This window comes from Prinia subflava, chromosome 2 (genome assembly GCF_021018805.1).
Source record: "Prinia subflava isolate CZ2003 ecotype Zambia chromosome 2, Cam_Psub_1.2, whole genome shotgun sequence".
NCBI lineage: Eukaryota > Metazoa > Chordata > Aves > Passeriformes > Cisticolidae > Prinia > Prinia subflava.
The window spans coordinates 69,539,277-69,562,612 of NC_086248.1; the positions used below are offsets into that span (position 1 = coordinate 69,539,277).

The 23,336-nt window shown below is 41.9% G+C and overlaps 2 protein-coding genes across 5 annotated transcripts in view; one reads left to right on the forward strand and one right to left on the reverse strand.

The window, feature by feature from the left end:
- Positions 1–6,679, forward strand: part of HEATR1 (HEAT repeat containing 1) — a 34,788-nt gene extending 28,109 nt beyond the window's left edge. For both annotated transcript variants that reach the window (XM_063390431.1, XM_063390430.1), the window contains 11 exons: positions 224–364; positions 580–869; positions 1,624–1,774; positions 2,288–2,446; positions 3,119–3,253; positions 3,521–3,625; positions 3,719–3,887; positions 4,620–4,774; positions 5,111–5,269; positions 5,945–6,053; positions 6,448–6,679. In XM_063390431.1, the coding sequence (XP_063246501.1) occupies positions 224–364; positions 580–869; positions 1,624–1,774; positions 2,288–2,446; positions 3,119–3,253; positions 3,521–3,625; positions 3,719–3,887; positions 4,620–4,774; positions 5,111–5,269; positions 5,945–6,053; positions 6,448–6,536 (1,662 nt within the window). In that variant the 3' untranslated portion in view covers positions 6,537–6,679. The remainder of the gene's footprint in view (positions 1–223; positions 365–579; positions 870–1,623; positions 1,775–2,287; positions 2,447–3,118; positions 3,254–3,520; positions 3,626–3,718; positions 3,888–4,619; positions 4,775–5,110; positions 5,270–5,944; positions 6,054–6,447) is intronic.
- A 984-nt stretch (positions 6,680–7,663) lies between these two features.
- On the reverse strand, positions 7,664–22,949 carry LGALS8 (galectin 8). 3 transcript variants are annotated; one of them, XM_063390432.1, is made up of 10 exons: positions 22,771–22,949; positions 20,730–20,939; positions 16,826–16,914; positions 16,025–16,235; positions 15,245–15,361; positions 13,481–13,537; positions 13,376–13,402; positions 11,918–12,006; positions 9,419–9,584; positions 7,664–8,938 (listed from the first exon to the last, which is right to left on the reverse strand). In XM_063390432.1, the coding sequence occupies exons 2-10, from the start codon at positions 20,841–20,843 to the stop codon at positions 8,789–8,791; spliced, it is 1,020 nt and encodes a 339-aa protein (XP_063246502.1). In that variant the 5' UTR covers positions 20,844–20,939; positions 22,771–22,949; the 3' UTR covers positions 7,664–8,788. The 3 variants fall into 3 exon arrangements, with proteins under 3 accessions (XP_063246502.1, XP_063246503.1, XP_063246504.1); XM_063390433.1 differs by lacking the exon at positions 13,376–13,402 and having other exon boundaries at positions 22,771–22,940; XM_063390434.1 differs by lacking the exon at positions 13,481–13,537 and having other exon boundaries at positions 22,771–22,928.
- Between the last annotated feature and the right edge of the window lie 387 nt (positions 22,950–23,336).

Genomic DNA, 23,336 nt, shown 5'->3' on the forward strand with positions numbered 1-23,336 from the left:
GAAACCTCAGAGCTAGTGGATAATGGCTGCTTAGCAGCCAGTGAACACAGACTAGCTGAAACCTGCTTTGTTGTTTTGTGTGCCTCAGATACAGCATTGCTGACTTATCCTCTCTTTGATCCTGAAACCCATGACAGAAGTTGAAGAGAGTCTTATCAGGAGGCTACCATGTCACAGTGCATGCAAAAGCACCTGTGGTATTGTTTTGTTTGTTTTCTTGTAGGTCAATGCCTTGCTGCCAACAGAAACCTTCATCCCTGTGATTGGGGGACTGATGATGAACCAGCTGCCGTCAGTGAGACGCAAGGCCATGGATCTCCTGAACAACAAGGTGCAGCAGCGCACCAAGTGGCAGAAGAGCCAGGTGAGGCAAAGGGGTTATACCCAGTTCCTTTGGCAGAAGTACCCAGAGGGAGATTGATGTGCAAGTGCTTGACCCTGTGTAAAGATGCCAAGTACCAGTGCCAAGCCTGGCGAGGGCTCTTGAGCACTGACACGAGGGTTACCTGCCCACAGCTACCTTGCAGGTCCTGAGTTTCTGGCTGCGTGTCTGATGTGTGTGTTCTCCTGTCCCCTCAGATCCTGCAGCTCCTAGAGCTGGTTCCTGAGCTCATTGCCATTGTCAAGTGTAGAAGAAAGGAGGAAGAGGAGGAGCAAGCCATCAACAGGCAGACTGCTTTGTTCAGCCTCAAGCTGCTCTGCAAAGGTTTTGGCACAGAGAATCCGGCGCCATTTGTGCCTGTTCTGAAAACTGCCATTGATCTCATTTCTTCAGAGAAGGAGGAAAAGAATGTGATGGGAAGTGCTTTGCTCTGTATAGCTGAGGTCACCTATACTCTGAAAGCCCAAGCGATACCTCAGCTCCCAAGGTACTGTTGGGTTCTTCTTAACAGAACCAACTGCAGCAGAAATCAGTTACACCAAAGTGCATTACTGAAGGAATGCTGATGAAGGCCAGATGGCAGTCTGCCCCTGTGTGTGTTTTGTGTAGACAAGATTAAAAGTATTTCTAGTGCTTGAAGGGCCTTTGTGGTCATAGAACTAAGAAACTAGGGGGGGAAATTTTATGACTTTTATAATGCATAGTAGAGTTCCTTGTGGAGTCTGCTGCTGTCACTAAAGAGGCAGCCTTTATGGCTTTAGAAAAATCAGCCTGTAGTCTGTACTTTTTCTGTAGAACAGATTGCGTTTAAAAACATGAGAATGAGTACAGTTGAAAACCTTTCATGCTACATTATTTTATTCTCCCTATTCAAGAAGAATCCAAGTATCTCACTTGCTCCTTGTAAGACTGTTTCATTTCTTTACAAATATGTCTCTTATTGTCATTAGATCTTCAAACTGACGACAGGACTTAGAGTAATGTGATAGAGTGAAAAGTGTTGATCTAGATGATCTTTAAACATTTCTTCTGACCAAACCATTCAAAATCCAATGTCCTTCATTAACTTAAAAATCAAATATAGCAATGAGCCCAGAATACTGCCTTTTCTCAAATATGCATGTAAAAATTCCTGTGAAAATTGTCCCTGCAGGCTTAACAGATGGATTTATTTGATTGGAAACGTACCTCCTAATGGTCAGTTACTTCACCTTTCTCTGTTTTTGTTTGGTTATTCACAGGCTGATGCCAGCACTCTTGAAGACTTTAAAAAGTAAGAAGGAGCTGGTCTCCAATGAGATTTACCTGCTGAGTGCCATCACTGCTCTGCTAAAGGTTGCAGAAACACTGCCACACTTCCTTAGTCCTTATCTTTTGGAGTGCTTGTTGCAGGTGAGCTCTGGGACTGCTACAGGTGTGTAAAGGGAGAACAGAACCTGCCCAGATGCCAGAAGAGGCTGTAGAGATAACTTTTTTCTCTGAAACTGAAGTAGGAGTGTGTGCCAACCATGTGAAAGCTCATAACGCTACTCTTCTACTCACTTTCTTATGCTGGTGACTCAGATACAGAACCTAAGAGCATTTCTTTCTCCTTCCTCAGATAGTTTATATTTTGTCTCTTTGAAAAGGGAGATGAATCACAAAACATCATTTTGTAATATACACAGTCTCCTCAAATGTGTATCTGACACTCTTGTCGGAGCCATTCTAACCCTCTGCTGCTGACAGGGGCATTTTTCAGTGTTTGTCTTCTGAAGACAGTGAGGTTTTGTACACAGCTCAATGTAAGGTGTTCCAAGTGGTGCAAACAGCAAAATTCCTGTCTGACATTTGCAGCAGACAACTACTATAAAATAAGTTCTGAAGTTGCTAAGCAGGCCTGACTTTGGTTGGAATTCCTCACAGGTTGTCCGCTTGGAAAAGATAGTGGCCGAGTTTGGTCCTTCTTCCCAGATCAGTGTCCGTGTAGCAGCACTGAAAACCATCCTGGCGACAAGGCTGGCCCCTCGGATACTCCTGCCTGCAGTTACCAAGTGCTACAGTGAAGTGCTGCACACCCGCAAGGTAGGGGCCTTTTTCATCCTTTAGTGCTGTGATAAAGGACAAGAAACAAGGAAACAAGCAGCCAAAATTTGATTCAGCTGTGTCCTCTCCCAGTGCCTTGGCCACCGCCAGCCCACTCAGTGTGGCAGCAGAGTGAGAATCAAAGGAAGTGTCACAAGGACTGTTCAGCAATAGCTCAAACACTGCTGTGTAATCAGCATTGTTTTGGTCACAGATCTAAAACACAGCACCACGTGAGCTGCTCTGAAGACAATTAACTCCATCCCAGCCAAATCTACCATAGTCTTTGTATTATCATCTCTAGGGTTTTTTGTACTGCTGCAGTGATTGAGGAAAGATAGATCTGGAAGAGATCCAGCAGTTTAATGTCCTTTGTGTGTTAGATGATGAATGCTTGGGAGATCATCCCATTCATAAAGGACTTCTCATTTATGTGCTAGGAACATGAGTGAGTCAGAATTCTCTTCATTATGGCAGAGGGTAAACAAAATGATTTTCAGGAATCCTACTAACTTAAGCCCCCAAAAGTACTGAGAAAAAGCTTATTTATTTTATCAACAGTATTTCAATGAGCAAATGCAGGAAGTACGTGAATCCAATTCCCTAGTTATGTTTCTCAGTTACTGCCAATATCACAGTTGCCTTTGCATTGCTTTGCTTTTGTTTTGGCAGAGCTGCCTGGGTCCCCTTATGAACATTTTGAAGGAGCACATTGCTGGTATGGAGAAGGAGCACCTGATCTCCCATCAGCCTGAACTGACAGCGTTTTTCATGAAAGTCTTGGACTTCCGAACAGAGCATGCCGAGGTAGCTTGATTGGGAGGGTGAGCAGCAGCTGCACCTCTCTGTTGGCTGCACCACGTGCCAATTCTATCACTTGCTTAAAAAAAGACTGTAGATTCCATTGTACAGGTGCTCTGAAATTCTGGGGTTGATATATTGTGTTCCAAATTGGGTTTATGGTAGAAAACATGGTAGTTAAGTATTTAGTCTGAAACAGAAAAAATCAAAATGTGCTTTGAAGCTCAAATTCTTACATTTCAAGCTTAGGATTATGTTTTCTGATTTTTCTAGGATGATTTAGAGGAAGTTGGTAAGATAGAAGCTTACATTATCGACTGTCTAATCAGTATGGTTATGAAACTTTCCGAGGCTTCTTTCAGGCCCCTCTTCTTCAAGGTAAGAAGTGTAAATGTAATTCATCTGCATCAGCATGTTTGTGTTTTCCAGTGCACAGACACAGGAAACAGCTCATCTGCCTTTCACTTTCAGCTCTTTGATTGGTCCAAAACAGAGGCTACCCTAAGAGACAGGCTGCTGACATTCCACAGGATAGCAGACTGCATTGCAGACAAACTCAAGGGTCTCTTCACCCTCTTTGCTGGTCATTTAGTGAAGCCCTTTGCTGAGACACTGAACCACGTCAACATTTCTAAAACTGGTAAGCTGTGAGTTACTGGCTACAGAGACTTAGTCTTCATTGCTGAGAGGTTAATTTTAATTGCAGAAATTTTAGTCTTACAGGATTTATTTCACAGCACACATAATTAATTTCTCTTTTATTCCTCTGGTAAATGTGAAATCTTTCTCTGATGGAACCAAAGGACATTTTTCATCCATGGACATGGGGCTGCTATTACAGTGTTGAGACCATATGAAAATTTTCAATGTCAGTCACAGTGAATTCCCTGAGTATGAAATTGTGTAAAAAGAGAGAGACTTGTTTCTCTTTTTTCTTTTTCATTCATTGACTTCTCGATTGTGCTACCTGGTGTATTCAGACTCCTCTGAATACACCAGGTAGCATATAAGATAATGCTTGCTTTCTTGGACAAAAATAGGTTTTATTATTTTCTGTGGGAAACTATTTGCCCATCCCAGTTGTAGTAACCTGAAGAAATTCTCCATATCCACAGGTATGGCTGAGCACTTCTCTTGTAGCCTGTGGCTGTTCTCTTCTATTAACATCAGCAGCAGATCTGCTGGGGCAGTAGCTTAAAGCCAGATAATGTATCACATGCACCTTGTTGTTCTGAGTGATGAGTACATAATTGCTATGTAGTAAATCCCTTAGCTACATTGACAGACTAGCACTGTTTCTGTCCTGCCGGGGGAAGTTTTGAGTTTTCATTCTGTTGATGAAATTCTTTTCTTCTCCTCGATTGGTGTGTAGATGAAGCCTTCTTTGACTCTGACAATAACACAGAAAAGAGCTGTCTACTGTTGCAGTTCACCATGGACTGTCTGCACAAGCTCTTCCTGTTTGACACCCAGAAGTTCCTGAGTAAGGAAAGAGCAGAAACCTTGATGCAGCCTCTGGTCGATCAGGTATTGACGAATCCATAAAAACAATTCATAGCTGTTGGAGTTTTTTTTCCATAGTTAAAAAAAAATCAGATGTCAGACCTCCCCCTTAACCAAAAAAGAGGGGGTTAGTTCATTCTCTTTGGGTCACAGACATACTGAGCCCTCTGAATTACTGATTATTTTTTATCCTTTTTTAAAATGTCTTCATTTTATAAGGTTCATGCATGCTACAGAGCTCTTGCAGACCAGTGCACGCCCACTGATAAGCTTTAACTTAATTCTTGAGTACCTGAAAGCCAAAGCTAGAAGCGGTTTTGGATGGGTTTATCTGAGCCTGGATCTGTTTTACTTCCACAGCTAGAAAATGTGCTTGGAGGAGATGAGAAGTTCCAGGAAAGAGTCACAGCACACCTGATACCCTGCATAGCTCAGTTTTCAGTGGCAATGGCAGATGATTCTCTTTGGAAACCACTGAACTACCAGATCCTGCTGAAAACAAGGCACAATTCTCCTAAGGTTGGAAGCTATCAGAATTTGAAATGGTTTTCTTTGTCATGCTAGAAAACAGGAACAGTGTCCCCAAAATCAGAAGTGAATTAACCAAGTCATTGCTGAAATACTAGCCTAAATTAAAATACTGGTGCTGTGCCACAGTACTCCCAACTTGTAGAGATGGGTGCAACATGCTCTTCTGCTCTCACTGTAAGCAGTAAATATTCTATGTCTTTCATACTGTGAGGTTTGGGCTCTTTGAAGATTTGGTATCTGCTGGAATGAGATAATTGTTTGTGTACAAAGACAGGGCCACTTTAGAGGGATAAAAGGCAGACAGTTACCAAATTTCAGACCTGTTTAATACACAGAGTTTTGTCAAGATTCTCCTCTTGACAGGTTTGAGAGTGTATTGGTTTTTCATAGTGCTGAGCTAAGCCCTGATATAGTGGAAGTGGCATTGCGACAGGAAGTTAAAGTCCATAATATCAAGTAACTTCCAGCAACATTACCTGCTTCTTGCAACCTATTTTTTATTTGCCATTATGTTAACCCAGATGTTAGTATTTAAATTAGCTTAAAACAAGTTCCCTTCAGTAATGAAAGCTTGTAACCTTAAAATGAATGGAAAGGAAGGGATGGGAGAAACAGGGAACTTTACTGTAATGTTTGTTTCTTTATGTCATTGTTTTGGTTTAGGTGCGATTTGCTGCCCTGCTTGCTTTGATAGAAGTTGCACAAAAACTGAAGGAGAACTACCTGGTGCTGCTACCAGAATCCATTCCATTCTTAGCTGAGCTTATGGAAGGTAATGTTATAAACTGGCATTAGCGAAGGGTGACTCATTTCAAAGATTCAGACAGGCTCATTTTTATAACTGCTATAAATCTTACAAATTTGTATATGGTAGCTTATACTGTGCAAAATGCAAACTAAAATGGATTATGTCAAACACACTCATGAAGTTCAGTTAAATTACAGTGGTTTCTTCACTGTTGTAGTCTGTGCACATCTCCCCATGTGCAAGTTTTAGATCAGTGTTAGCAGAAAGAGTTTGCCTACTTCAGTGACAAAATATTTCTGAATAATAATTTCATTTATGGTGTTTGAGGATGGTTCTAGCCTTGATGAGTGATGAAGCCTTCCTCGGGTAGCCTTGTACTCATTGCTCTGCTTAATTCCTGCTTAATTTCTTTTTCTAGATGAATGTGAAGAAGTTGAACAGCAGTGTCAGAAGACAATTCAACAACTGGAAGTCATTTTGGGAGAACCACTCCAAAGCTACTTTTAAGTTTATGCCCTTTGTTTTCAAATTTTATTGGAATTGTGTTAGCTTTACACATTCAGGTGTTACAGGGAAATTGTCGTAACAATTTTTATCAGAAACAAGATTTTAACTTTTTAATAAAATATTTTAAGAATCTGGCTTTATCATTTCTGGATGGACTGGGGACTTTTCCTTAACTGCTCTTTTCTTAATAGCAGGAAACTGGAACAGGCTATAAACAAACCCTGACAACGTGTGAGACTCACTGAATTCCGCTGTCCTTGGGGCATACAGTTACTGTCCCAGTGGAGGGGCTGTCATGCTCCAAGCATGGTTCTCACTGGACCCATGCACTGCAATCCTGAGAATCTGGTTTTTTCTGTCATCTGTAGGGAAGTAAAAAGTATACCCACTGAAGATACTGAAAAAGAAGTTCCAGGAAACTATGATTCATGTAGGAACTACATCTGTCTTAGAGTCTTTAAAGACTGCTACTTATTAGGTGAAGTTCAAGAATAAATTGCTTGTTAGAATAATGAATTTGCCAAAAAAATTACTACATGTTTTGCACCACGAAGTGCTGGTTCATTACACTGGTACTAAGAAAGGCACTCACTCTGTAAAATAGGGTTTAAAATGCAACAGGGTAGAACTGACACTATACAGAGGATAATCTTACATCCCACTGAGTGCTGGGAACAAGCCTCTGTCCAGGGTGCAGCATGCCATGTAGATCCCAGAGGTGGAAAGATTACCACATCGAGCTCTTACAGGATATCCTTAGAACTGGTAATTGTGTCTGCTGTCAAATAAAAAGGACATTCCCATGAGAACATCTGCTGCACTCTTAGCTAAAGACAAGGACGCACAAGTAGTGGTACTGCCATGAGGAGCTGCCTACCAGCTCCTCTCTTCCAATGAGTTTATCCTGCAGCCAAGGGGTACGAACAGCACAGCACAGCACTGTCCTGAAGGCCACCCCAGCACTGCCACAGCTCAGATTAACTGCTCGGTGGATCACTCATTCCTTGATATGGAAATGGTTCTCCAGTCAGGGTCACTGCCAACTTGGAAATACTGGTAAGACAGAAACAAAACAAGACAACAGACCAAAAAGGGATCATAGCTACTTAGCTACACTTGGAGAAAAGCAGAGTTCACATATGTTTTTATTGATGCTTTTTAATACATTGAATCTGCTCATTTAAAGTCTTCTAGTGTACATCTTATTCTTGAAATTGCTTCAGTATTAGCAGTCTTAAGATATACAGGGACATCCTTCAGGCATGTATTGACAACCAGTAGTAACTTATTTTTAAAAAGACTATAAAAAGATGGACATCTGTATGGAAAACTGAATTGGGACAGTTTATTTCACACAGATAGTATTTTAATACAAGACTGAAAAAGGATTCATTCTGTAGTGTACTACTGAGTAGCTGAGTGCCATCTCAGCTGAAACCCTACCTGGACTATCTGGATTCAGACCTATCTTAAAAATGAAACCCACAAACATCAACTTCAGACCCTAAGCATTCTTAACCCAGTTAGGAGCCACTTCAGCTCAAACAAGTTTTCAAAAGTTCTTGTAGTTGAAATCAGCTAAATTACTTTCCCATGTTTCCCTTTGGAAAACAAAAAGCTAGAAATTTGGGCCCTTGTAAGCAGGAGGTGACATAACCATAGGTGTCAGAGAAGGTGCTATTGCAGCAGCAGGCTAAGAGGTAAGATCAAACTTCTTGCCTTTTGCCAGAAGTAAAGGGTCAACTGTTTGCTTAATCCAGCCTCACTGTAAAGGTTATAGGTGCTAACATAAATTAAGACATAGAAAATTATAATCCATAGTTCTCTATTCAATAAATTATAAACATCCCTTTGGAGGTGGATAACTGTATCTTTGGATCCTATTCCAGTCTCATTTCTACTTCACAATAGTGAATGGATGGTATTGAGGAATATCAGATGGTAGTTTAACTTAAACACACAGAGGTGCAATTGTTAGACACAGTATGATGCAGCATTTTCATATTGCTAGGTTCAATAATACAGGAGATTTATCTGAGCAAACACTAACTTAGCTTGCCAGGAAACTGTAAACTAGAGAAGGATTTAAGTTTGCATTTAGCATTTCTGGTACTTGCCTAACTCAGAGAGACAAATGCAAAAGCCTAGATAGATTAAAGGCAGGCTCAGCATGAGTCAGCACCTGTTTGTACTTGACAAGGAGGCACTGTCATTAGAAGAGGTTAAATTCTTTTAGTAGTGATTGAAAAGAACTACCAGCTCCTCACATCCAGCAACTGAATATCTCCCGTGATTTCCACTGTGTTGATTTTTTCAAGTTGTTTAAAACGATGCTTGTACTCCAGAGCGTGAACACCATTAATAGCAACTTTGAACTGGTAGGCATCGCAGAAAATAATCAGCTGGAAAGCAAGAAGAGAAACAATTAAGATTTAAGCTCGGGTAAGATGTGAAAAACAATCTGATGACCTAGCGTAGACTTGGGCAAGACGTGTTTCTGTTACAGAGAATGTTTCATCCAAAAGCAGCTTTTAACAACAAAAATGGGGCATCAATAAAATTCACAGAATAACAGCATAACTTAAATTGTAAGAGACCCATAAAGATCATCAAGTCCAACTCAATTTAATTTAAATTTGCTCTTGGCACTGGTTGAATTTTTGCAACTACTTAAAAAGAAAACTTACTAAATAAAGACAAACCTCTGCTCTCTATGGTCCCATTTAATCCTAAGTACTTTCAAGACATGAAATGCAGGAACAGCAGTTTCATTTAAATCTGTATTAGTAATAGGACATTTAAGCACCAATGTTAATCGTTTGTTAATCAAAGTTAGACATTTGGCAGATTTTTCAGTTCCGTGCTCTTTCAGTTAATCTTACCTCAAAGTACATCCCTGGACTGAAAGGGAAGTTAGCAACTTCCTTTTCTTCTTCTCCCCAGCTGTCATGAAGGTAGGAGTTTCTTACAAAAACTTTATTTTTTATTCGGGGATTCAGATGTAAAGCAATGTCCTTTGAGTCACTTGGTTTCAGATTTATTGCAAAGCTGGAAGATATTTTTTAAAAGTTTACTGTACCAAGGGTTTACAGACATGACAACAGCAGTCAATGCCATTTGTCCCTAGCCTTAGTCCATACCAAGTCCTTAGCCAATACTCAGGCTGTTTGGGAGCCAGGGCTGTGATTCACCTGAAGAACCAAGCATGCACTTGTCTCCTCTGCACAGAAACCTTTGCTGGAGGCAGCAAATGTGGGACATGACCCTGCTAATCCACTTCATCACTCACAGTACATGTCTCAGCAAGAAGCCATAGAGTCAAGAGCTGCTCCCCTACTGCACTAGGAAGCAGCATTCCCACAGGAACATAAGGAGCTGCCTGCTCCCCCACCTCTTTCACTCAGGCCACGGAGAGTGGAAGGCTTTGTTTTACCTAAAGACACCATATTCTTTCTGCAAACGGGCTGAACTCTAAGGAAAAGTTCAAGGATTCTTTCCATACATTTAAGACTGCTGGGACACTATACATACAACATTTTTTTTGCAGGCAGCAAAGCTCTGCAGCTGAGTGAATACTCTGCCATCACAGACATGCCCACCAAACAGAGTTTCCACAGGGGAGCTCTGGAGAAGGGTGATCAGAGGGAACAGTCATTCAAATTCAAATGAATGCTTCAACCTACGGCAAAGACCTTACTGCATTTGAAGAAAAAATATTCCCTCCCCACCCAAATTAGCTCCAGCTGTCAGACTGTTGCCCTCTTTGCAGCATTATTCAGTCCAGACAGGAAATACTGCAACACTTCCAAGCTGTGAAGTTCTCCTTTTCACCACAAAAAAGAAACATCTACAGCTGTGTGAGCAGAGCAAAAGAAATGGAACAACTTATAAACTCTATATAAATACAGAGGTTTAAACACATAAACACAAAAAGCAGACAACCTGCATGCTTTAACAGCCAAAAGCCTCTTCATGCTTATTCACATCTGAGCACACTCAGCACTTGAAAAGTGCTAATAACTTTTTCAAGCCAAAAGAAGAAAAAGAAATGCTCTTCTCTTAAGTATTAATTATCCTACACAATCTGAAGTCCGTCCAAACTTTGTGGATAAGGATTTCAAACCTTGGATTCCAGTATGAACTCCAAATGCTGTTCAACTGGAGGGAAGAAACATGCCCTGAAGAAGCAAGAGCGCAATACACACACACAATGTGAAAACATGCTTCTCATAATTTTTATTCCATTAATTGCTTCATTTTTAGGCATGTTTTTGCAGAGCCAAATCCACCCTTAAAGTAAAGGGCATTTGCTCAGACATTTGCTCTGCTCCATTTTGACTATGTTGTGCTCCCCTCCTCCTGAGCTTTATTTCACATTTGGAAAATGTGTTCTTTGCAACCCCTTGTTCCTAATTTGCTATCAAAATTATTGCTCATACTCCCCTAAAAGCTTTCATGGAATCACAGAATGGCTTGGATTGGGAGGGACCTTAAATCTCATCTCATTCCAACCCCCCTGCCATGAGCAGGGACACTTTTCACCTCATCTGGTTGCCCAGGGCCCCATCCAACCCAGCCTTGAACACTGCCAGACATGGGGCATCCACGATTTCTCTGGGAACCCAGTTCCAATGTCTCACCACCCTCACAGTAATGAACTTCCTCTTCATATATAACCTAAATCTACTCTCTGTCAGTTGGAAGCCATTTGCCCTTGTCTGTCACTACATGCTCTTCTAAATAGTCTCTCCACGTTTCTTATAAGCGCCCTTCATGTCCTGGAAAGCCACAATTCGGTCTTCTTGAAGCACTTTTTTCCCAGGCTGAACAATCCCAATTCTCTTCGCCTTTCCTCTTAGGAGAGGTTCTCCATCATTCTTCATCACTCAGCTCATCACCTTCATCTCTCAGTTATTGTCAGTTAGGCACCTTCATGCTTACACCAAGGAGGTTTGTCAGCGAAACACTGTAACATGCAGCATTTGGGCACACCAGCAACTCGTCTCACTTATGTTTCACCTATTTCTGCCAGATCCTTACTCTTGGATCTCTTGAGAACAAAAGCTGTCTCTGTACAGCACATTTGCTCACACTTCCTACAGGATGCAGAGCCCTGAACAAACACACAAATTTGTGAATGACACAGATTTAGTAGGTAAGACACTCAGGTTTTACCTTCACTTTTCACAATGGAGCTGCTCTTTTAAGTCCTCTCTAAAGCGGTAATCCTGCTGGTTCCTGAGGAAACTGCACTGTAGTTTCAGGTGATTCCAGATGCAAAGTTGCAAGTGAGTAAGGATATACAGAGGCAATGGAAAAGCCTACTCATTCTCAAGAGCACCTCAGTTTAACAACAGGAAAAAACCATCAGTAACACATACCTCTTGGAGTTTTTATTCAGTTCTCCTTTAATGGCAATTGTGCATCCTGGACGAAGTGCAGTATCAAGTTTCGCAACATAAGGAACACCCTGGAAGTACACTCCCAGTCAAAATTTTGACAGTGACTTACTTTTTTCACTTTTTTTATACAAGCTGAGCTTTACTATGGCAGGAAGAAATTTTGGCTTACAACTGTAAATCTGCACTTACAACTAAAGTTACTCCTACCAGCATATTGTGGGATCCTAATACTATAGTGGAAAACTTACGCTGAGATAAATGCATCAATGTATTGGGTTTTCATTTAGACTACCACCTTGGGTTCAAAACAAAAATTATTTACAACTCCTTCTGCCACCACTAATGGTGGAAGGAGGGGAAGAAGGGGAAAGGAAAAAAAAAGGAGAAAAAAGTAAGCATGAAACTCCCTGTAATAGTTTAAACTCATTTCACATAATTATTCAGACTTATATGTGACTTCTCATCTCTGGAATTATCAGTTTTGCTTTAAAGAGTAAGACTCATGCTAGGGTATGTTGTTACATGGTCACATAGGTACTAAAAGTAGAGTCACGTTCTGTCCTCTTGGCAGCAATTCATAATGACAGACAGTGCAAGTATTTTATTTGTCTTTCCTTTCATTGTATTAGAAGTTGTTTTTACCAGGGAAAAGGGGGAATGGAGAAGCACTTCACTTCTATGTTTTTGCTGAAGTCCACCACTTGGAAATTACAACACTGCGTATTATTTTGTTTTGAAAAAAGGACTGAAGAAGGCAAGCTGTCATGTGACAAAGCATCTAAAATAGCACCCACTGCAACTTCACCTTCTCCACAAATTCTATTTGTATATATTCCTGGCTTCAACCCCTTTTCAGTTTGAGTGCAGTCCTTGCTCCAGTGTGGACACAGTCCACCTGCACAGATTTTGCAAAAAAATGAGCACTCATTCCATCTATACTCCATGTTAGCTGAGTGCAAGTTCCACCCCTAAGGTGAAATGCTTGCATCCAGCTGCCTGGAGTGCACACAAGGATCTGTCAGCAAGAGGAAGATGTAGCAGACAGGTTCCACACACGTCATCATAATATGACTGCAGAATACTTTTGATTTGCAGGTATGCCCTAAGGCAGAGAAAACAAAGCCTATGCCTATGTGATAAAAAATTCAAATGTGACTTGGTCCTTTGGAACTTCAGATACTTCACTTTTAATTTCTTTGTTTATGGTTGTGGATGATGTGTTTATGTTTTGGATTTTCTAAACTATTTTGACAACAGTCTCATTTGTACTAGCAGCAGAGAAGAAGATAACCCTCTACAAAACTCACTGATTATCTTTCTCCAGTTGACTGTCAATTCCTTCCTTCTTGTCTTTTGTGTATGTCTTCTCATGAAAAACTGAAGTAATCTTAATTTTTTTTATTCTACATTTGCCACAAATCTATAGGAAACACTTACCAGTTGTGAACCATCTGGAAATTCCCCCTACAGGAGAAGAAAAGAACATTATCTAGCTTATTAGACAACAGGGAGATTCATTCAACCTTTTACAAACGTACGTACATTTTCTGTGCTTATCTTTGTTACTCCTAGAGACGATGGCTGAGAGCCTTGTAAAGACTGCAGAAAGAGAGATATTTAGGTGTCATTGCTAATGCCATATAACTTTAGCATAAAGTTGGTTTAGAACAATGTAAGGATCATCATGCTTTCAATGGTAAAATGTTAAGATGGAAATCTAGCGCTGTATCGATGAAAAAGCTAGCCAAACCCCTACAAACAGAACAGAAAAGTTCTGAAAATCAACTGCTAAAGCCAAATCAAGATTTCTGAAGATCAGCTCATTACAATTTGAATCTTTAACAGTCAGAGCACTGTCGAGCCCTCAGGATCTAAGAGTACCTACACAGTTTTCCTCACTGGGGTAGAAATACCAGGACGGCAAGTCCACACAGAAGGGTTCTTGGGATTCTAAGCCCTCTACATCCTTGTCCCTTCCCATGGGAAGTACAGACGAGCAACATGGCCATGGCAGACACAGTTCCAGCTTAGCCCTAGAAGACTGTGTCTTCAGGTTGCTTCTTTCAATACAACCCTCCAGCTTCCTCCTCAGAAAAGTGTATGAAAAGCAAAAACTAAAAGGAAAGAAACACCTTTCTCCATTCCTTTCTTCCACAAAGCATACAGCATCAGCAGCCACAGATTAAACCAAGTGTATGTTTTGTGCCTGGGTCAGAAGCCAACTTAAAGCATCTGCTTGCCCTCAAGCTCTTCTTGGAGTCAGTCCTCCAAGACCAGGATACAGACAGCTTTTATGGCAACATGCCCAAGGCCAAGTGATGGGACCCATAAAATCTGCTTAGCAGCTTTGCAAATGATCTTTAAACATATCAGACCTATGTTTAAAGCTTAGACTTCATTATGCTCAGCTTCACCTCCTACCAAAACAATTATTAGTCTGCTGACCTAAGTTAGACCTGGTGTTTGGCAGCAAGAGTCAAAAGCTTTGCCCACAATGCAGTGAAGATTGCGCCAAAGACACCTGGAGTATTTCACAGGAGGAGGTAGGCTACCTTAGTGGGTGGCAGAAAAGGGAAAAGGCATTCACCTTCTCTATATCCCTGGAATTATCACCTTCACTTTCTGTTCTAAAAGTCTAACTCTTCCAGAACAAAAGGATCTCTCCTTCTGCACAGGGAAGAAGTCCCTGTTAGTTTACTATCAGCAGCACAGCTGGCAGCTGAGAGGAGGCACAGCACAGCCTTCACTCAGAATTCATGGCAGTTTGGTCCAGTGCAAGTCGAGCTATAAAGTCTGAGACACAATACCTCTTCTCATCCCCAGAAATGTACACTTCTCACTTCATTCAATAAACTGGTCAGCTGAGCAGGAAAAACAGGGCTATGTGCACAAGGGGTTCCAGCTGCGGCTGACCTTGGCATTTTAAAGCCAACCAATGAGTTACAGCCATGGCTAAACCTGTCACTTAGAAGCACTGAATACTCACAAGTTCATTCTGGAGCCCCTGCAATATTTGAAAAATCCACTCCTAGACTAAGTATCCTATCAATTCTTATACCATCTATCCTGTTAACTTTGTAAGCTGTAAACTTCTGTCACTTTCTCGCCCCTAACTGCATGACTAAAACAGGAAGACAGAAATCCTCATGAGAGTCACATGCTGAAATTTGGGGAAACCAAAATCTCTTTACTAACACTGGACTGTGTAGCTGCTTCTCCTTACTTCCCTTTCACCATAAAACCCACTAGGCAGTTTAGCAGGACAGAGGAAATGAATCAAACAAGTCAACTATCTACATAACTTACCTTAGAAACAAACTCTATGGTTTTGATCTGCACTTTGCCATATATTCCAAGAGTATCTATTTTTTCAAGGCTAATTCTGTGGTTGTAGAGCAGCAAGTGCTTTTTGTTTACAATCACCTAGAGACAGGAAGTAAAACAGAAAAACTGTATTAAACACACATTACACCAGCCATGTATCAAATTGTATGCACATATCTCTGGTTTACACTGGTTTGTTACAGAAACAATTTGGTACAAAACACTCCTAGGAGTGTCCTAGAAACATCAGATCAACTAAGTTCAGCACATCCATGATTCCATCTCTCTTTCCATCACTATGAGTCAAATTCATTTGCCTACACTAAAATTTGCATTTCACACCTCTCTTTCTCACCCCTGATCATCTACCAACGTGGTATTATCAATGTAATACAATCTATCATTGCAGTCTGATAGAGCAAGACAAATACACCTCACATGTCCCCTCCGAAAGGACTGTCCCACACTAGTCACAGAACAGGTTTATCCCAAGATTAGCCCTTTGTGCATATGGAGGGAAGGGTGAAGTAGCCATTAGCTATGGCAGGAAGTTCCTTGCCTACTCATCCAATTTGGAGGGAAGCAATACAAAATTAAAGGTCTGATTTAATTAGCACCTCTTTAAAGTAAAGCTCTAAACTTTTCTGTAGTTAGACTATACCTAACAGAGGTAACAGACACCTAGACCTCCAATATTTATTTCAATTACGCAAAATACCTCTACTTTATTGGCCTGCAGATGAAGAATCAGCCCAGACTCACCTGGAATTTATCCTTTAAAATCATGATGACAATCTCAAATGACTTTCCTCTTTCAAAGGGCATATCATAAGTGATCTGCTCCCAGCCCCACTTCTCCCTCTCCAGTGTGTTGCAAACAATGCAGCCAGACCTTTTGAAGCGGGGGTTGAAATGGAACGCCACATCAGCTCGAGGCTTTATGCTGCTGCCACACTGTAAATCCACCTGGAACCTAATCAGAAAAATAAGACAAACCACATTCAGCTCAGTCTCTCAAGAACTCACCTAAAGGCTCAGTACATTTGTGTTTTACTGTGGAGCCTCAGAACAGGCAGACACAATGAATGTCATTGGATAAGAAAAAATTCCCAAACAAACATTTGTCCTCTCTTCCTACACAGCTGTGAAAGGTTCTTCCATGATCTATTGCACTGAATATAAATGTTTAAATATATTTAATGGTCATCATTCCTATCATGTAAACTCTTCACTTACTGTGTTCACCATCTTCCCTCCCATCTCCTTCAGTGGAATTTATCAAATGCACCTTGGATAAGGTCAGGGAACAGAACCCCCTTACTGCGCACAAGCGCTAGTCCATACCTCCTTATCTCAGTTTAACTTAATTCCTACCCACAACACATTCAGTTATCAAATTTGTTAGTCTCAGATTACTCTTAAGACTATATTCAATCTGATGCTATCACAGGGATTTAGACCAAGCCTTTGTGTGCCATCCTAAGCAGGAGCCCTGGAAACATTTCATCTATTACATTCTTGCTCACATGGTGACACTGCAAAATGTGACAACACAGCCTCTACCTGTCTGCATCATCAGGAACAGTTCCATGTATCACAATCAGCTTTCCAGGAACAAGGCCACCATGTATTGTCCCAACATATGGAATGATCTAGAAGAGGGAAGAATAAAAAAAAAGAAGGAAAAAATACCATTTTGTGATGGAGACAAATAATCCCAAAATAGTTTAAAAATTAGTATTCTAATTCTTAATGATATGATGTTCTACAACACTAAAAGAAACACAACTAGCTTTTAATATAAAAGAAAGCACAACAGAAAGGGAAAACTTGGCATATTTTCCCCTATGAAAACCAAGCTTTTCAAATAAAATTAAAGCTAAAATTTCTATCATCCATTCTTAGCTCTCAAATGAAGAGTCGTAATATTTTATTGCCTCACTATTCATAGAGCATAAAGAGGATTAACTTCAAATTAGGTCATTCCCAAGAGCTGACTATCAGCCCCTTGCTGGTACCAGGAGACAACTCCCACAACTCCCCTGACCCCGGACTACAGGAGCTGTCTTTTTCTTTGTTCTTGCCCCATGAGGGAAAACAGTGACAGGAAGAGACTATGTCACAGAGTGTCTTCTTAGTCAAACCTACACAAACACAACAAAACACCTCATCCTAATGAGCTCAGACCAGCGAGGTGCACTCAAACAGCCCTGTTCAGGAGTCTTGGGTTTGATCATGTCTATAGCATGCTGGCTCAAAGCCTCACTGTCTTTTCTTCCTTATCAACATCTGGAGAAGGTAACATATGAATGCTACACTGAACTGAAGCAGCAGCATGGTGAGGGTTGTTAAGCCATAGGGAGGGATGTGGCAGGTAGGATAAATACCCAAATACCCCAGCACAGCTCACTGGCAAAGACTCAGACATGCTCACAGAAGCCCTACCCTGATCATCCAGCATTTCAGGAGGGGATGGGAAGCACCTTAACATTAAACTGTGGAAGGTCGCAGCTGCCTGGCCCGAAAGCAAAGCAGCAAGTCTGCATCTCACCACATGTGTGATGTGCTTCAGACTGAAAAAGGAAGTAAATGGTGGAAAATGTTGCTTTTACTCTGGTTAAAGGACAGGAAATTTTGCCAAGGTTGGCTTTGGTAGTTCATAAGATTTTAGGACACCTTTGAAATGAAACATCAATTGCAAACAAGAGGTCCAGTAATTTACCAACAAAAATAACAAACACACTGGGATTACTACTCCTGAATGGAAGGAATACTGGACCATAAAATGACAGGTTGAGAGGTTTATTTTTAAAATATATAGATCATTGCACGAAACAGGAAGATATGAAAAGGATATGTGTTTGCTGACACATCTTTTTGTTAATCTGTGAGGAAAAAGGAACGACAACAGAAATTCTCTAAATCCAGACTGTTGATCATTTCTGCCAGTAGATACACATCCCTTTCTGCTCACTCTCCACTTTCCTTTTCAGCTACCCACCCACTGCAGAAAACCTAATTCAGAGCCATCATCTGCATCGGGAAAAAAACCCCAGAATTTGCTTCTAAAGCAAATTGTCAGGTTGCTTTAAGTCCCATCATTTTTATTGGCTTTAGCAGGTGGAGTAGAAGAGGACCTAAATGTGAATTTAGGTGTTAAAAGTGAAAGAAAAGTGAAATCCCTTTGCTTACTGGTAGTCTCTTGGTTCCTTAAAATAGAAGCTGCACACCAGAAGTTAATTTTTATTCAAACAAAAAGAACAATAATAATAATAGATTTTATCTTGATTGTTCCTATTTTTACACTCTGCTCCTGAGGGCCAGTAGCTCTTTTGCAATAAAGTAGTAAATTACTGGTTCAGTCTCCAAAGATAAACTGAAGAAGCACACACAGGTCAGGGATACTGGGACTTAACCACTTCAGTGAAGCAAAGTTCTATACTCCTGAAAAGGAACTGTGGCAAAAGCACTTCATATTCCAAAGGATGCATTTATTTAAAAGAAAAGGTGGCCCATCAATGCTTCAGCAGCTCAGATGTGGAACCTACAAGACCATAAGAGAGCATTTTCTGGGTGCAATACTACAGACTTAATGAGACTTTGTCATCACAGAATATGCCTGTAATTTCCTCCTGTCTCAAGATGCTCTTCTGCTACTTTTTCCTCATTTATAAAAAATAGTGCTTGTCACATGACATAATCTACCATCATCCTGTCTTTCTTCCAGAACTCCCAAACTTAGCTCTAAAGCCAACAGGTCAAAATCAACTGAGTTTGAGAGGTCTCGAAGATTATGTTCTTCCTAACAGAAAATGCCAGTTTTCATAAAACAAGAGGAGATATCATGGTCTTAGAGAGCAAAGGACTGTGATAAAAGCTTTCACCCAGCATGCTGGATATCAGACAGCTGCCCCACCAGACAGGACATGACCTCATTTCTTGTCAGATGGGTGGAGTAAAGGGCATAAAGGAGGAAAGTAGATTTTCTGCATGCTTGAGAACAGTACAGTAATGAAGGAATGTATCTCAGACTCAAACCTGTAATAAAGCTATGAAGTTTTGCTGCTAATGGAACAATGTACTGAAACAATATTTTCACAGCCTGCTCTGCTACAGAAGGGCTGAGGTTGGAAGACACCTCTGGTCTCTCTAACAAAATGCCTTGCTCAAAGCAAGGTCAGATAGAGCAGGTTGCTCACTGCTTTGTCTGGAGGCTGCTCCAAAGTCACTGGCACAATCTTTCCCAACTCTGCCTCCATATTCCAATCCCAAATACTCATTCTTTTTCCCACAACAGGCTCTCAACCCCTAAGCTCTGATTGAATTCTCCTGCTAAGTTGTTTACCCATCATACTGATCAGTCCCCTTGCAGCCACTCCATTTTGCTGGACTCTCAGTCTCTCTCTGACACTACTCATTCGTCTTAAACATCTCCTAATCCTCTCCACATCTCCCACCAAGATCTCCATCTACCAACTTTCATTCTCCCTTTCCTTTTGCATTTCAGTCCTTCCACCATCTAGTTAATCATACAGCTTTCTTTCCTGTTCCAGCTGGGTTCTTGTGAAAGAGGTTTAAACTATTCCCCCCTCATCCCTAACTCTATTTACTCTGCAAGCAGTGACATACACTGGTAATAAACAATCAGATTCACTGAGGGCCCAAGAGTACAGTGCAACAGATAAGGAAGTCCAGTACAGGTCTGTGTTACTGTACACTCCCCACAAATACTTCAATGATTTTAGTATTTTTAAAGGGGTCTAGCACAGAATGGTAAAAATACTATTTCCTCCAGGTTCAAATGAACTACCTTTTTTAAGACACAACAGAAAACACAGCTTCAGGTCACCCCTCTAGGATAAGCCAAAGTCAGGCTGCTGTCACAGACCATGAGAATGCTAGAACTTTTCAGAGAAAAGTTTCCACACTCTGAGCTAGGCAAACAAAAGTCTGTCAAATCCAGTCTTTGCAATTGCTGAATCATGTCTGCTCAAGTCTTCTGCAGAAAACAGGATTTATTATTAATTGAGATACAAACTATGAAAAAAGATTCCAAGTTTAGTTGCTCAGACTGAAGTTACAGACACCACAAAATATACATTTCATGAGAGCTGCCAGGCACCACCCTGTTTACAGAGAATTAGGAGTGAAAACACTTCTTATCACACTTTCCCTTTCCAGCACATTCTGCAAAAATGCCAGACATCTACGTAAGCCGCACATGAAACAGGATTATACTCCAAGGCTGACAGAACATCTGTCCTCTTTTGGAAGTCCTGTCCATTTGTTCACAGCACAATTTCTAAACACCATCAGTTCTTCGTGTCACCTGTGACATTCTCCCTCAAATCCCTGAGCGATGCAGAGCTCTCACAGCATCCCTCACTGTGCAAAACAGCACTATGGACATAAAACAGCAAGGTCCCCTCTCCCAAGGGAGACATTGTTGACGTGACAGAAGAGTTACCGGGTTACTGATTGTCTTCTGCGATGTATCCAAGGGCAGCTCACGCATCTCTTTCTGTGGTGTATCCAAGGTCAGTTTATGCAGTTCCTTCTGTGTTGCACCCAAGGATGTCATCTTCCCTCCTCCAGCTGAAGTCTGTCAGTTCTATGTGGCCACTGCTGGGGTGTATGTAAAGAACTCACTGATCAGGCAACACCAAAGAAGGGATCCCTTCAGAAAAAAAAAAAAAATTAAAGAGAAGCAAGGTGACAATATGAAATTAAATCCTCCGAAGTATAACTATAAATAGCACAAGAAATGATGCAAACATCTTTCCAGTAAATCTGGAGTTTTGAAATATGAAATTAAAAGGCTTGCTTAAAGCACTGAGATGCCACACTGATTAACAATGCCAGCAGCAGCGTGCTATCCCCAGATTTCCCATGGCAGACAAGCCTTAGCAGGTGACCTTGCCTCTTCCACCTTTATCTTACATAATGTTAAGAACTACTAGGAACAGACAAAGAAGAGAAACAGGATGTTTTATATTTCTTCCTCCACCACATACAATCCCTGAACTCCACAAGTAATTACGGAAGTTTGCAAAACTAGAATTAAACATACAACATTAATAAGAAATAAAGCTTGTGAGTATACTCAGCTACACTGAAACTTCTTTAGCAAAGTGATCCTTTAACAAAGCGACCAAAATTCAGGGCCCACTTGAAACGACTAAGTATTATTTCTGGCATATTCTGGAGGAACATGGTAGCATGCAAACTGTGTGGTGATGACAAGCAGACAGGCAAAAAGTCAAAGGTGAGGGCTCTAGCCACATTATTGTGAGATAACAGCAAGCAATGTTATGAAGAAGAAAAAAAAAAAACAGAAAAAACTCCAAAACAACACAAAACCAAAACCCCAAGGTCTGTGGCCTGTTCCACAGGAGTTAATCTTCTGCAATGATTAAACAACAGAGTGGCCCGTTTTGCAACATCTGGCTTATCTTGTTGAGGATTTGGACCAAATGGGTATTACCTCACCCACTTAAGTCCAGTATCTAGAAAAAAAATTCAGAGAACATCAGGTGCCAACACTGCAACTATTTTGCCCTTTGACCTTCTCAAGGGATACCACCATAAATTCACTTTTGCCTCTGCAGGCAAATTTCATTAATTTCATTTTTAAAAAGAGAAAATAAGGATCAAATCAAACAATAATTTTGCCTTTACCATTGTACAGTCTCACAGCAGACTCCACAAAAATGAAACCTACAACCCAGCAGCCCGCTATCTGAATTTCCTGTGTGTGCAACAGCAATCCAGATCCTGCTAGGAAAGGATCCTGGCACAGGATCTTGGCAGAGCAGGTGGCACTATGACAAAGTGATGAGTTAAGGGTTTTGTTGTTTGCCTATCAGTATTTTATTGTCAACGTTTGCAATAATAAGGAAAGACGCAATTCAGGCTGTTTGTCAAAAGCAGGACATGCAGCTCTCCTGTATCCTTCCCTCAGAGGAAGCACTACCAGGGTACGTGTTACACCAAATCCGCAGCACGGCAAGGTAAGGTGCCCCGGCTGTGCTCTGAGAACTGAGATACACAGGCTGGCCTCTTATCTCACACACTACAAGGGGCTGGAAATATCCTCCACAGACAAACAGCAAACCACAGAGGCCAATATGAGCTATTATGCCTCTTCCCACTGTGACACAGAGAAAATGTGTCTTTCCTGAGGGTAGCTCCGGCCAGTCCTTACAACTAAAGCGAGATTTTGCAGCAGTGTGAACAGGGCTTCCGCAAAGATAATTACCGAGATGCTTTCTGGGTGTCTGCAAGCAATTAAAGTACAAAACACCGGCCGTGTCCCCCCGTCCCCCGCTATAAACCCAACACTCGAAGGACACAGGAGACCAAGTAACCAAGCAACCTCGGCCACTTCAGCTTTACAGCGAACCGAGGAGTCCCGGCTCCCCGCTGCCCCGCCGGGAGCAGTCCCTCTCCCCGACACGCACCGAGGCGGGCAGGGAGCGTGTCCCGGCACTCTCGGCTCCGTCTCTTACCTGCAGGACGCTCCGCGGCGATCAGCGGCGATCAGCAGCGCCCGCACACCCGCGGGTCGCGCCCACCCGGCGCTGCCGCCATCGCCGCCGGCCCCGGCCCCGCGCCCGCCCCGGCCCTCACCGCGGTGACGTCACCGCGACGCCGCCCGCGCGGGCGCTGTGGCGCGTGCCCGGCGCAGGCTGCTGTGGGGCTGGGGCGGCCTCCGGGGCGGCCTGAGGGCTGCGCTCACACCTCGTCAAGTAAATCGCGCTCCTTCCCCTGCGAGCCGTGCGCTTCCTATGTGTGCTGGGCTTCTTCTGAAGGTCCCGTGTCACAGCGCAGCCCTACCTCCTGAAGAGGCACATCTCACAGAATGAGTCACAGAATTGTTAGGTCCTATCCAACTCTCTGGTGATCAAGTCCAACCCCCCTGCGAAGGCAGGTTCACCTCCAGCAGGTGACACAGGAATGCATCCAGGGTTTTGAAGGTCTGCAGACAGGGAGGCTCCACGACCTCCCTGGGCAGCCTGTTCCAGTGCTCTGCCACCCTCTACGTAAAGAAGTTCTCCCTTACATTCTTAGGTTT